This window comes from Pteropus alecto, unplaced genomic scaffold (assembly GCF_000325575.1).
Source record: "Pteropus alecto unplaced genomic scaffold, ASM32557v1 scaffold164, whole genome shotgun sequence".
In the NCBI taxonomy this organism is placed as follows: Eukaryota; Metazoa; Chordata; class Mammalia; order Chiroptera; family Pteropodidae; genus Pteropus; species Pteropus alecto.
The window spans coordinates 19,215,841-19,229,656 of record NW_006439568.1 but is presented as its reverse complement, the minus strand read 5'-3'; the positions used below and the strand labels follow the sequence as shown (position 1 = coordinate 19,229,656).

General features: G+C 31.9%; 1 protein-coding gene across 15 annotated transcripts in view; it reads left to right on the top strand.

The window, feature by feature from the left end:
- RIMS2 (regulating synaptic membrane exocytosis 2) overlaps positions 1-13,816 on the top strand; it is a 549,058-nt gene that overhangs the window by 98,173 nt on the left and 437,069 nt on the right. For 10 of the 15 annotated variants that reach the window (XM_015593047.2, XM_015593053.2, XM_015593049.2 and 7 more), the window contains 2 exons: positions 2,793-2,825; positions 3,223-3,309. The exons of the other annotated variants lie outside the window; for them this stretch is intronic. In XM_015593047.2, coding sequence (XP_015448533.1) covers positions 2,793-2,825; positions 3,223-3,309 — 120 coding nt within the window. The remainder of the gene's footprint in view (positions 1-2,792; positions 2,826-3,222; positions 3,310-13,816) is intronic. 15 annotated transcript variants of the gene reach the window in all.

Here is a 13,816-nt window from a genome sequence, read left to right as displayed (position 1 = left end):
AAATTAACTGCAATGTATAATTCAAGCCTTCTCCTGAAGTTGAAAGCCTTAGTAGATTCCAGATTTCCAGAATAGTTTTGTCAGACAGATTCTGCCATTGCTGTCTAGGTGGGGAGACTGATTTCTGTTGCTTTCTACTCAATTTTCCAGAATATTCTCTTCTGTTGTCTTTATTTTTGTCATTCAGTTTTGTGTTTCCCTAGAGACTCCTTACTAAATAGTGTCTAAAGTTTGCAGTTCTTTTAGTTGTGATCCCCTGTTATTATTTGGAAATTCTACTGATTTGGTGGTAAGGTGTTTATACAGGAGAAGCATTCAATAGTCCTATAATTAGGTCTCAGTCTTTTGGTGAGCCGGAGTTGGGTGTTTCCCTTCCGTTCATGTAGAAGGCTAGAGGGGCCTGTAGTTTGATATTTTCCTTCTTCCATAACAAAGGCTAGAGGGGTATATAATTGGGTATTTACAGTCCTCAGTCTTGTTTGGTTTCGGTAAATCCCCAGTTGGTTAGGCTCTGGTAAAATATTTTCCCTTGACGCTATATTGTTAGGGGAGTACAGAGCTCTGGGAGTGCTTCAGAATGGTTGCTTTCCCCTCCTTCTGCTAGGTACAGGGAGAGATTTTTTTCTAATTTCAGTGAGCAACTGATAGGGCTCCTGGGGGTAAAATTTATGGAAGTGTGACTGAACTCCTGGAATTTTAACCTCTTAATCTACACTAAAGCTTCAGCAATTGCTCAATTATAGTTAAAAGTATTCCTACAGATACCGGCTCCAGGTGTGGGCTTCCGTTCCTGGGCCTGTACTCTTGGTACACTGTGATGCTCTATATCTCTTTGCTTATTTCTCTAGTTTTAGGGGCTGCAGTTTGCTCTGTGACCTAAATTCTTCATGGCTTTAAGAAAGGTTGTTGATTTTCAGTTTGTTCAGCTTTTTTTCTTGTAAGGATGGGAGTAATGGTTTCCATGCTTTTTATGTATCAGATTGAAACTGGACTGCTCTCATACACTTTTTGAGTGCAGGAATGTAGGAGTTCATTGTCAGTAATGTTACTGTATTGTCAAAGAAGTATATAATTTTTCATATTATCAGTTCTTAAGTTATTGTCTCAACATGAATTTTAATTGTGGTTGGATACTTTGAGGTTTGATTTTTATCTAAAATATTGGAAAGGAGAATAATCTTATACTTGTGATTCATTTAAAGACAGGATAAATATGTATATTGCCATATTATGATACATATTTTAATTGGGAAGCTGATGCAAATGTTTGTATATTTTATATATAGATTTTTTGCAAAACCCAGAAATTATTCCTGAATTGGTAATTAGAATTTTTATGTTTATTTTTTCAAGTAAAGATTTGAAATTGGAAACTGATTTGTAGATTAATATTAATTTATGGTAAAAGCTTTTGTCACTGAGAACAAGATGATTCCTTTTATAAAATCCTTATTATTTGGCAAAGGGTAATCTTGAATTGTTCTCCATTTTGGTGAGTTGGTATGGTAATCTTTCTTTGTCATTATCTGTATGGGACCCCTTTTGTTCTAAAATGTTACGATTTTTGTCTTATTATTAAAGAAATACAATGATAAGTTTTCTAGATAAAATCCAATGTCACTATAGTTTGCTTATGTTTGTTAATGTGATATTTGGTGTTAAACATAATTTTTTATTACTAATCCATTATATAATTTTTTATATACTAAATGATGTGGTTTTAGCTCTAGGCTAAAACTATTGTACTTTTTGAAGTTTATGCAGAGAACACAGAATTTTTTTGGTTAACATAGAGATATATAATTATCAGTTATATTTATTCATTGGGAAACAAAGATGTATAAGGGTATACTTTTTCATGTATTACTTATATCATAAAAATAAGAATATTCTGGAAAAGAAAATCAATTTTTTTAAAAAAGAATTTAATTTATAGCATTAATATAATTTCCTAATGAAGGTCCTAAATTTTGGTGACCAATTTTAGTTACCAATTCTTAGTCTTTCTTTGGGAAAGTGAAAACTGATCAAATCATATGGGTTTACCTCATAGGATCAATCCTAGGCAAACTGTGGGAAGCCAAAGTTCAGAGGCATCATTACTCTTGTGTATGATCTTTCTCTTACCTTTTAAATATCCAGTGTTATTTCAGTGAAGCACCGAGTTGATTATAGTTTAAATGCATTTTTCATCTGTTATATGAATAATTTACGTAAGCTTATGAATATTTTAAATTTAATATACATAGTTATTTCAGTAGCCATTTTTAGATAGAGTGGATACATAACCTCCCTTCCCCTAATTCCTTTAATTACTCCTTTAAACAGTAAATAAAATCATTTGTATGTCTTCTAAAATACATTTATAAAACCTTATATTTTATTTAAAATATTATACCTTTACTTCAATTTATGTTAATGAAGAAATTTAAAAAATAAAGAGGAAATCTATTTATCTTCAGTAAACCAAATGTGTTTAATATGGTACTTTAAAATAATTATTTAAAAGTATCAATATTAATATCAATAAAAACATATAGAAAACTTGAGGACTAAATCATGAAATCATTAGAACAGTAGTAGAGTTTTAATATCAGTCCTCTATTAAGAACAAATGATTCAACTTCCCTTTTTTGTGTCAAATGAATTAAATGTATAATTCCAGTATGTAGCAAAGCACTAAGCTTTTTTATGTAACAAACCTCACTTTTCATTTTTATATGACCACAGATATGTAGATAGAAATTTCTTTGTAGTACAGTGCACTCAGTTGTGCAAACTTATCTTTTTAGGATCAAAGAAGAACACAAACCACAACCGACACAGTAAGTAAATGTATTGAGTGCAGTAGGCTTGACTTCTGTACTTTTGCCATATTCTGCTTTCTGCACCTTGGATGGTATTAGCTTATACTAATACTGGATAGGCTGCAGCTAGTGTGTCTTCTGCTTTCTGACTCTCTGGCTTGTAGGAGAGCTGCTTGCAGTTTCTTACTTCATCCACATACTGACTGGATGTAGTTATTGCTGCCTGCTTGTGGACTGGTTAAGTGTTCAAACTTAATTTCCCTACCTCTGACTGCCTGGATGATAATTGGAGCTCACATTTCCATTGGCTGTAGCTTTTGTGCCTGTGTATTTCTATTATTATGAATATGAAAACATTTGACCTACGTTGTTATTCATTTGGTTATTCAGTCACATTATTTGCTTATTTAAACAGGTGGTTTCCCTTTAGTGGGATCACTGAACTGGTAAATAACGTTCTTCAGCCCCAGCAAAAACAACAAAATGAAAAGGAGCCCCAGACGTAAGTAAGCTGATCTGTATAGACTAAATATTATCTCTGATAGTATAACATACTGATGAGTATGTATTAAAATACTGCCCTTGAAATATTATTCCTCAGAAATTAAAATTGTTAGGTTATGAGTTTTATACTTTCACTTTAATTATGCCCCGGAAATCTAAAACGAAAACAAGGATAATTTATAGGGTAATAAAAACAAAGAAGTAATTCTTCCCCCAATTTTAGTATAAATAACGTAAACTGTATTAATCCAGTAAAATATCTTTCTCCAATAATGAAATATATTCCAAAGTATATTTCTTTCAAAAATAATTCCAGAGGACATTAAGAGGTATTAATCCCCAAATTCAATCTGTGATTAAGTAATTTGGAAAGGTTCTTTAAGAAAGGTTAAGCAGGTTTCTTTATTGTAATAGGTCTGACTGTCTAAACATGCTCCAAGGTGTTAGAACATACATTTACTAATCTTATTTGACTACTGAATCCTGTTTTCACTGAACATTTCATTAGGTTATGAACCATTATTTAGGAAATGCAAAAATTTATTCTCACATTGACCTGAAACATTAAAAAAAAGGTCCATTCCATTTATTTCAGTTGTTAGCAGATTAAAAAACATTCTTTAATAAGTTGTTCACACTTATATCTTTTTAATTTAAGTAAACAATATTATTTATGTTGTGAAGTGAAAGTAATTCTGAGAATGTGAGAAAGACTGCATGTGTTTAAATTCCAGTCTCTTCATGAAAACTATCTTACTCAGAAATGCTCTTACCATCTTGCCTCTGTGCTTTTTTTTAAGTAGGAACTATGTCTGTGGAGAAGATGCTTTAGTTGTAGGAATGGGCAGATTGAAAAGCGACATGACCTCTAGGAGAGAACGAGAATGACTTTTAGGAGCCCTAAGATGAAATATTTAGAAAAGCATTCAGTTTTGCCTTTAAATACAAACTGGGAGATAAATGTATTTTTTGTCTTATAGATGAGGGTAGTCTCCTTATCCATTTTTTTTGTTACCTTAAATGCATTTTATTTAAAATTTTGTCTGTTTCAGTTTCAAATGAAGTGAAATATGTTCTGATATACCACTCCTAATAGTTAATATGTAGTTCTAAAATTGGAACTGTTGTTATATTTAAGGTAGTTGAAGTCAAGACCTTTGTTTGTCTTGTATTCTTTTTATCTTTGGCATCGCAGAGAGGCTAATCTATAATAAGAACTCAGTTATTTCTTTACAGTTGATTCAGATGTTTTATACTTTTATGATATAGTAATACTGCGTCACAAGGAATAGAAATAAATTTAATAATCTCTAATTAGCAAAAATTATATAAAAATGACACACGGTATCAGTGTTTTGCTGTTTTTTTCCTAAGGCACTGAAACTTAAAATAGTAAAATCAATAGCAAAATATAATTAGATAAAACTTGGCCTCAATTTTAAATTACTTCAATTTTGTTTCTTGTTTGCGAGTTTTAGAGAATAATCAAGATTAAGTCATTATTTAGTAGATTATGATGGGCATTAAATAAAAATAGGTATTTTGTTAGTAACTTTAAAAGTAATCTCTAATTATTGAAATAGTGATATTTGATTGGCATAGACAAAGATTGAGGCAAAATACAAAAGAAATAGCTTTACTTCAATAATAAATACAATTCAATTTGCTTTGATTTTTATATAGGAAGATGGTAGGAGGAAAGACTAGTACTTTCAGATGTTCTAAAAATTAATTCTTCATTAATAGGTATTTTCATTAAAGTTTCTTGGACAATTCATTCATTCTTGCTGCTCTGTAATATATACAGAATTAAGAATTCAGAATTAATATATTCTCTCAGTAGTTACCTTCTTTATCTTCTTGTTACGCTGAAAATTTCTGGTAAGAGCTTTCCTTTTAACTTTCTGATCCACAGACCAGGATTACTTCTGAATCTTCTCTTTTAATTCATCTTCTCCTAAATCAGAGTTCTAAGACTTCTTTCTGAGTCACCTTACTTGTTTCTCTCTTTGACTACCATTTGAGTGGAATAACTTCTCTGCTTACTTTCTGTTTATTCATCCATTAAACTGTTTCTGAGAGCTAATTTTATGTATTCATTTTAATTTATAAATGTTGAAAAGAACTTATATTTTTTTGTATTCTGTATAATCATTTTTATAGTAGAATAACAAAATATTCTATCAGATAGTATTAAAAATCTAATATTTTCTGAGGAATTTCATTTTAATATAATTTGGATAATTCTTGTGAAATTGTAGGTATAAGAAGAACAATGTATCTAACTTTGACTTTCCACACATTTTGAGGCATAGAAAATTGAGCTATTTGTTTCAATTGTCAGTTCATTTAACCCTTGCAGAAATTGTTTAATATAGAAATTAAATAGTATTATCTTTTTTCTATTACTATTTTTTTGCATCACCATCAAAATGAGGGAAAGTTGTCTATAAAGGCAATATAATATAAGTTATATGTAAAGCGTAAAACATATTCCTGGATAATTAAGGATGGGCATACTTGGAAAAAATGATGAATATTTTGTAATGCAACTGTTATTTTAACAGTTATTGTATCCCCAATATCTACCATAATGTCAAAGGTAAGAAAGAAAATTTTAAAATACAAACTAGTCAATTGGATTAGTTTTTAATTTTCATGCAATAACAGTTTCACTCATTGTGATTTGATAAATAATAAATATACTTTTAAATACTTGGAAAATCTAAAATTTGAATTATTGGAATCAGATGACCATTTAATGTAGTAATCTTTGATTATGTGATCTTTTAATAGGAAAAAATGCTAAGGAGAAGAGTTTTAAACCTAGGGAACGTCATATGTGAAAGTCTTTAGGTAGCAAAGGACTTGAGAGATAGGAAGAAGACCAATGTAGCTGTGATATAGTAGACAAGAGGAAATGTGGCAGGAGATGAGGCTCCAGAAATAGGACTCAGATGGAGTAGTGTTTTTATATATAATGATACAGAGTTTGGAGCTGAGTATTAGTATAAAGGAAAGATATTGAAAAGCTTTAAACTTGGGAGTGATATGATTTAATTTGTGTAACAGATCAATCTGGCTGCTCTATGAATGAGTGAGAGTAGAGGTGGAGAGAGCAATGAGGAGGCTTTTGTGAAGATCTCTGCTAGAGGTCATGATGACATGGACCAAGTTAATTACAGTGAAGATAGAGAGAATTATAATGGGATTATATGTGGAAGTCAAAATGATACGATTTGTTAGTGGAGTAGGTTTGGAGGAAGTTAGTAAGATAGAGAAAAGAACCAAAAATAGCTGCAAGATTTCTGTTTGGAAGAGCCAATTGGGTGGCGATGGGATTATTTATGATCAAGAAGGGAAAAGGGTGAACAGGTTAAGAGTAGAAACTAAAACTTAAGTTTTAAACGCTTTAAGTTTAAAATGTCTATAAATAAGCCAACTTTGAAGGAGAAATATAGATTGCTTGGAGATGTAACTTTTGGAGTTGTCAGTGTGGTACATCAGATGAGAGAGAGAGAGAGAGAGAGAGGGAGGGAGGGATAAAGAGCAGATAAGAAGGTCCATGACAGAGCCCTGAAGAATTCTCACACTGTGCAGGGTACTAGGAATCCAGAGATAAAAAGACTATGGTACCTACTATCAAATATTTCACAATTCAAGTGGGAAAAAGACATACTGATAAGCAATTAACAACAATATTGTGAAGACTTAGGGTTTTCTCTTCGACATGTAGAGTATGGAAGTTGTCACTCCCATCCTCACAACAGGAAAAAAATTGAACAAACTAATTATTAACAACTCTTCTTTAATTTTCTTAGATCTATCAGAAAATTGAGGTCACAGGGCAAATCAATGCCCCAACAACTGGAGATAGAGGTGAATAAAGAGAATTAATAGCTTACTGGGAACAGAAACCACTAGGGCTAGGGTCTGGTAGGAAAATTTAAACTATAATTGATGAACTACTGAAGGTTGAGTGTGGCCTAACTTCGGAGTTAAAAATTCCTGGGAGCCCAGCCTTAGGGGAACCTCCAGTTTTGTGAGTGTTACTTTTAGGAACCTCACCAGGTTCCCAAAATGAGGATCAGGGGAAAATTCTCTCGTATTTCCAGCAGGAAGAGGAGGAAAGTAACCATTTTGAAATATTCCCAGAGCTTTTCGTTCTAAAGGGAAACTAATTTATTAGAGCCTAACCAACCAATGTGAGAGAAGGGAAATAGCCAACTTCAGTCCCCGTTAGCCTTCCTGTCTCACCAAAAGGAGAAAAAAAGCTGAGAAGCATTTGTGAAGGTAATAGCCTAACAGCACAGCCCACTAAATGACTGAGACTTATTTATAAGTTATAGAATGCTTCTCTTTCAAGTGGTAGCCCAGGGAGCCAGCCTGCTCTCATCTTGTCAGTAAGCCAGCTGGAACACATAGCTATCAGGTTTGCTGCATTAGAGGAAGAGAGAGAATGGACATTATCACACATACTCTTAACTCTGTAATACAGGAAGTGCCATAGACCACTTTTGCTTACAGCTCATTGCCCAAAACATGTCACAAGGCTCTTAACTAACCACAAAGACATCTAGAAAGTCTTTCCATTTCTCATGAAGAGAGGCAACTCTATATAATGAGTAGTCATAACATTTATTACAATTATTTTACATTTGATTCTCATTTATTGCAATGAGATGGAAATTTCAGGATGCTGAAAGATAAAGATTTGCCAAAAGAATACTACTATAGCAAGTATGACTCCAATATTAATCTCTACTCCTGGTCCTGTTGTTTCTACTGAAACTGCTGTAATGACATGGGATCAGGGTCTAATTTTCACAAGACTGAAGATTAGAGTTAATAATATAAAGACAATTCAAATATAGAAGTGTCCTCTGGAAGGAAGAAATTTGTATGTAGAGTTTCAGAGAACACCTATTAAACTTTGTCATGGGGATTACAGGAAGGCTTTTGCATTGTTTTTGGTGATAGTGAAAGACTGTAGTAGATTAAAAATATGATAACTGAAAATATGTGAAAGCATACTGAGAAACCTTTAGTTAATCATCAGAGATGCCAAAGTGTAATAAAAATAAGATGGATAGTAAACAGTGATTTTAAAAAGGAAGAGCAGAGATATTAGAAATCATTCTTCTGTTCTTGAGTGGAAGCTGCCTAATTGGTTTGTCATCTGCTTGATCCAAGAGTCATTGGTTAGCTGTTTTTCTCCAAAGATCATTTGCTTTGAAGGATTCTTAATACTCTCCTATTCAGTCTTCTGATAAAGCAGATTTCCAACAGTCCAGGGAAAATTGTTTGTGTCTTTTTAGAATCAACATTTTGAGGCTTTCGCTGAAGTGTTAATTGTTAACATGACTTATTACGGTCTTTTCCATTAAGACTCTGGGGCAGTTTTTCTCTCCTACCTCTTCCAGATTAAATCTCTAGGTTTCTGGTCATAGAGAGTTTTGGAAACACTGCTTGTACATATTGATAAGACCTAGTGTATCACATGATTCGTTTGCCGTACTTAATCATGTTAACTTGCAGTAGAACTGAGCCTAGGATCAGAGGTGAAATTTCTAAATGTATGTGCAGCCTATTATTAACTCAAAAGGGTCTGTTTTATTGTTTTGAAGGCTAATGACAATGGAAATTGAAGGATCCTTGAGAATATTGTTAATTTAATTTTACTTTAAAAATTCCTCTTTTTTTTTTTTTTAAATTGAGCATGATATGGACAAAGAAGTTTTTGTGTAAGCTCTGTGCTTCTTACTGGTGCTTCACAGGTCAATGCAGTTGATGAGTTAAGAAATGATGATGGCAGTTCCTGCGCATAAGTGTGTTTCCAGGTCCAACATAGATATTTTTCAATCCGAATAATATAAAATTGACTGCATCTGTCATGTACTTTAGAACCACCTTAAATTCCTTTTGTCTCAAAGGAGGATAAATAAATAAAAATTTATTGTGAATTTAATGTGAATGATAGATTGCTTGTTCAGAATGTAGTTAGAAAAATTGATAAAAGTAGCAAAGTGCTTATTGCCAAGTAAAGATTTTTATTAAAACATAACAAATTGAAAATATATAGCTCATTGAATTGCTAGACAGTGAACTTATCTGGAAACCATTACCAGGAACATAAAGCAGAACATTATACCAGCCCTCTAGGATCTCTTCTTCATTCCTACTTCCAGGGAGGACTACATTCTACCCCAGAGGGTGACTTTTATCCTGACTTCTTTCTAGCACCACAAATTATTTTTGCCTATTTATATTTAGACTTTATATTAATGGAACCATATAGTATGTATTCTACTGGGTCTGTATTATTTTGTTTAACATGATGTTTGTGAGATTCATCCACATGATTGCATGTAGTTGTAGTTCATTCATTCTCATGGTTTTGTGGTACTCTAGTATCTGAATATACTACAATTTATTTATCTATTTTGTTATTGCTGTATATTGAGGTTGTCTCCAATATTTGACTATTATGAATAGTGCTACTATATATATTCTGATGTCATTATTTTTTTCCTATTACTTTGCAAGAGAATTTTGTAGTTATTTGTGAAAGTGAAGTTCTTCAGCTCTTTTAAAATATTTTAAAATATTAAATCTAGTTACTGTGTCAAGGTCTCTATGTCTCTAGTTTCCCATTAATTTATATGGTAATGCTATAGGTACTGTTTGTCGAGCATTCTCTACTGCTTGATGTTTTGGTGCCTCTGCATCTGGCTGAAAAAGGGAGAGAAGGCATTTCAGGCAGAGGAACAGCACATAAGATGATATGATCTGATTTGTATTTTAGAACAAACATCAGAGTTGCAATAGTCATTTAGGGAGCTATTTAGAAGTTTATTTGGTATGACCATCTATCTTTTTATCATAAAAGGACACTAATCTTTTTTCTCAGCTGATTAGTAAAGCAGTAGCTTTCATACTTAAACAAATTTTAACTTCCATCCATAAAAAGAAATATATTTTGCATTATAATCCAGTATTCACATACCTACATATGATGATGTGTATGTGTGTAATAGAAACAAGATTCGCATGAAATACTTACTTACACTTTTTCCAGTGCTCTGATCTATTTTGTTTCATTAAAAAATTGTGAGTATTGGCCAGCCAAATTGATTGTATGTCCTAGTACTGGGTTACACTCTGCAGTTTGAAAAGCACTCTAAAAACAGTATGATAACATATGATAGGATTCCATAACAATATATGACTACATTTATTGGACTTGTAAAAAGCACTACTTTAAATTCATTCTATGATGACAATCAGTATTAAAAGGATATTTATTTGAATACTTCAGTTTGGTTAATAATCAAGTCATATATTAAGGTTAAAGAGTTTCACAGATTTGACTGTTAAAGGAAAAATCTTTATAGTATCTGATCAACCTAAACCTTGGAATAATAATCATAGTTAAGAAAAGTGATAATATAGAAATACAGTTTTCCATTTGATTAATCAGATATACAATTTTAGTTCCTTTAATGATTAAAAAAAAATACCTAACCAGATACTAAAACCTTGAATTGTATTATAGGTAATGTAGAACTTGGGGAACAGTTGCTTCTCCTATAAGGAAAAGAGCCAAGTCCAAGCCAAGACATAAAGAACCTGTAAACGAGAAGAGAGAATGGAGAAACAGAAACATTTAGCTAGGTTGCCTTCATATGTTATTGCAGTCATCATAGTAACTCTATGAAGTCTATGTTAAAATCCCAGCTTGACAGATGTAGACACTGGTACTCAGGTTAAGTAACTTGCCAGCTGTTTCATGTAGGTAATGGGTAATGACACCAGGATTTGAAACATGTCTAAAAATAAGTTTTCATTATTTCTCCACCATAGAAATACTGCATTTTTCTTGCTTATTTAAAATATCTCAACTCAATTTTAAATAAAACACACATTAACTTCTTAGTATGTGCAAGACACTGTGCCAGGCAAAAGATGAATGGTCCTAGACAGACAATGTACATAAGAATAATTATAATAAATTGTTCAGAGGAACAACATAGGAGTAAATGTTTGGCTCTGCTTGGTGGGGGTCAGATGGGGTTGTTGAAAACTGAACGAGGTCTTGAATGCTTGTAGTTGATATGCTGTTCTATCAACTACGAACAAAAGTAAATTGTACTGTAGTTGATAGAACAGCATATGCAAAGCTGTGAAAGAGCATATGATTGAAGAACTCTGGTAGAACGTTATTGTCCTAGTGTAAATGTTAGAAGAGGAGCAGCCATGGATTAAACTGTAGAACAAAGCAGGATTCAAATCATAAATGATTCTGTATACTAGTAATTCTGAGAACCATCTGGGAGCTTCTTAAGAAATCAGATTCTTGGGTTTCTATTCCAGAGATTTAAATTCATTAGGTTTGGTATAGATTCAGGGAATTTGCAGTTTTTACATTCAACTTTTAAAAAGTACATCCTCATATATTTACTTATATTAGTTATTATTTCGCTATCTTAGTTGCCAGCAAGATAAGTAGCAATTGTGTTGCTACATCATTTAATAGTTCAAGATTTACAGTTTTTGACACCAGTCTCTAAATTCAATTAAGTTCAAACAAACCATAAAAAATGTAAATAATGTAATCAGAGGGTTTTAAAAAATTATTTATTTATACGATGGGCACTTGGTGTTACCCAGGCAGTAGTGCATAAACGTGTTTTACTCTCTGTTGTCTTTCAAAGAGGTGCTTTATTTTAGTTAAGCAGAAAGAAGTTGAAAGTAGAATATTTATAATGATCTTAAAATGTTTCTCCTATTTATCATTATTTTTTTTTCAGGATTGAATTTCTTAAGTACTTTTCTTTAAGAAACAAATTTTAGAGAAGCAATGAAACACTCTTTTAGCTTCAGAGAGGGATATCCACATATTGAGGATAATCATTTCCTAATGTCAGTAATAAGCTATGAGTGTACTTTTAGTTATTTTAAATCTCAGTCTCTGACATCAATTATTTCATTTTGTGAATGGACTAATCATTTCACTTCCAAGTTGTATATCTAGTGATTATATAAAAGCTTTATTTTTTATTTTTTGAAGAAATAGATCTTCTGAATTTTATTGTCTTTTGGATACTGGTTATGGTGGCATCATGAAACAGAAGCAAAGCCATTTGTATTAAATATGTATATTAAAGATAAAGGATTAATATTATATAAAGAACTTCATGTGAATTTTGATATAAAGCATATTTTAATGTTTAATGTGTTTTTTTTGGTGCAGTAGTTACAAATTGTTTCGGAGAAATATTGTTAGCCTAAAAAGAGTGAACCAAATATTTATTTGAGGTAGTTTTATAATATTTTTTATCTTTGTCTTACTGATTTCTATAACGTCTGATGTCACAAACTAAGTTGGATATCAGATAATATGGGAAATGATCCTTAGCATGGAATTTGAGATATTTTCCCTCGAGTTGTCTTTCCAGCTTCTATTACTATATTTCTCTTGCCATTTGTAACTCATACATACTTTATGCCAAATGAGAATACTTTCAACTTACTGAATTCTCCATCTGCTTCATGCTTTGCTTATGAAATACTTCACATTGAATCATTCTTCATTTTCTGTCTATCACAATTTTGCACATCCTTTAAGTCCAAGATATATAGGATATTTAAAAACTATGGCCCTCTTCTATGAAGTCATGCCAACACCATTTACAATTAATGGCTCCTTGTGCTCCAGGACCATTTTTCTTATATATTTATTTAGCATATGTTTCATTTTGCCTTGTATTATAGTTTATTTATATTCATCTTATGTCAGCTCTTGTCTCTCTCTCTCTCTCTGTCTCTCTCTTTCTCTCTATACATATATATGTATACACACACACACACAAACACACACATATATGTGTGTGTATGTATGACCTATCTTATTGATGACAACAAGACTGGGTCATATTTAACATTAATTTTATTTTTGCTACATCACTTATAAAATAGTACATACATAATACACATTTGTTTATTCATCATTAATTCAAGCATTTGGTAAATATTTATTGAGAAGTTGGTTATGAGCCATGCATTATGCCAGTCAGTGGGATACAATGGAGAAAGGAAACAGATAAAACAATCCTCATGGAGTATATTTTCTAATTAGAGAGCTAGGCATTAATCAGATAATCATATATATGAATAAAAGGTGCACCTGTGGAAATGCAATATACTATAGTGCTTTGAAAATATTGAATGGAGGAATTTGGCATAGGGATGTTAAGGAATACCTTTTCAAGGAAGTGATATTGAAGTGCAGTGAGAATAATGAGGAGTTATGGAAATGAAGAGTAGGAAGTAGTAGGGTTATATTGGCTTCATGAAATTGTTGAGGAACTTTCTTTTACTTTTATTCTGAAACAACATATAGAATATGAGAATATCTTATAGAGGTCCTTAATCTGTTTTTTTGACAAGTTATCCTATAGACTCTGTCTCAAAATAATGTTTTGAAGTACAATGAAAACAAATAC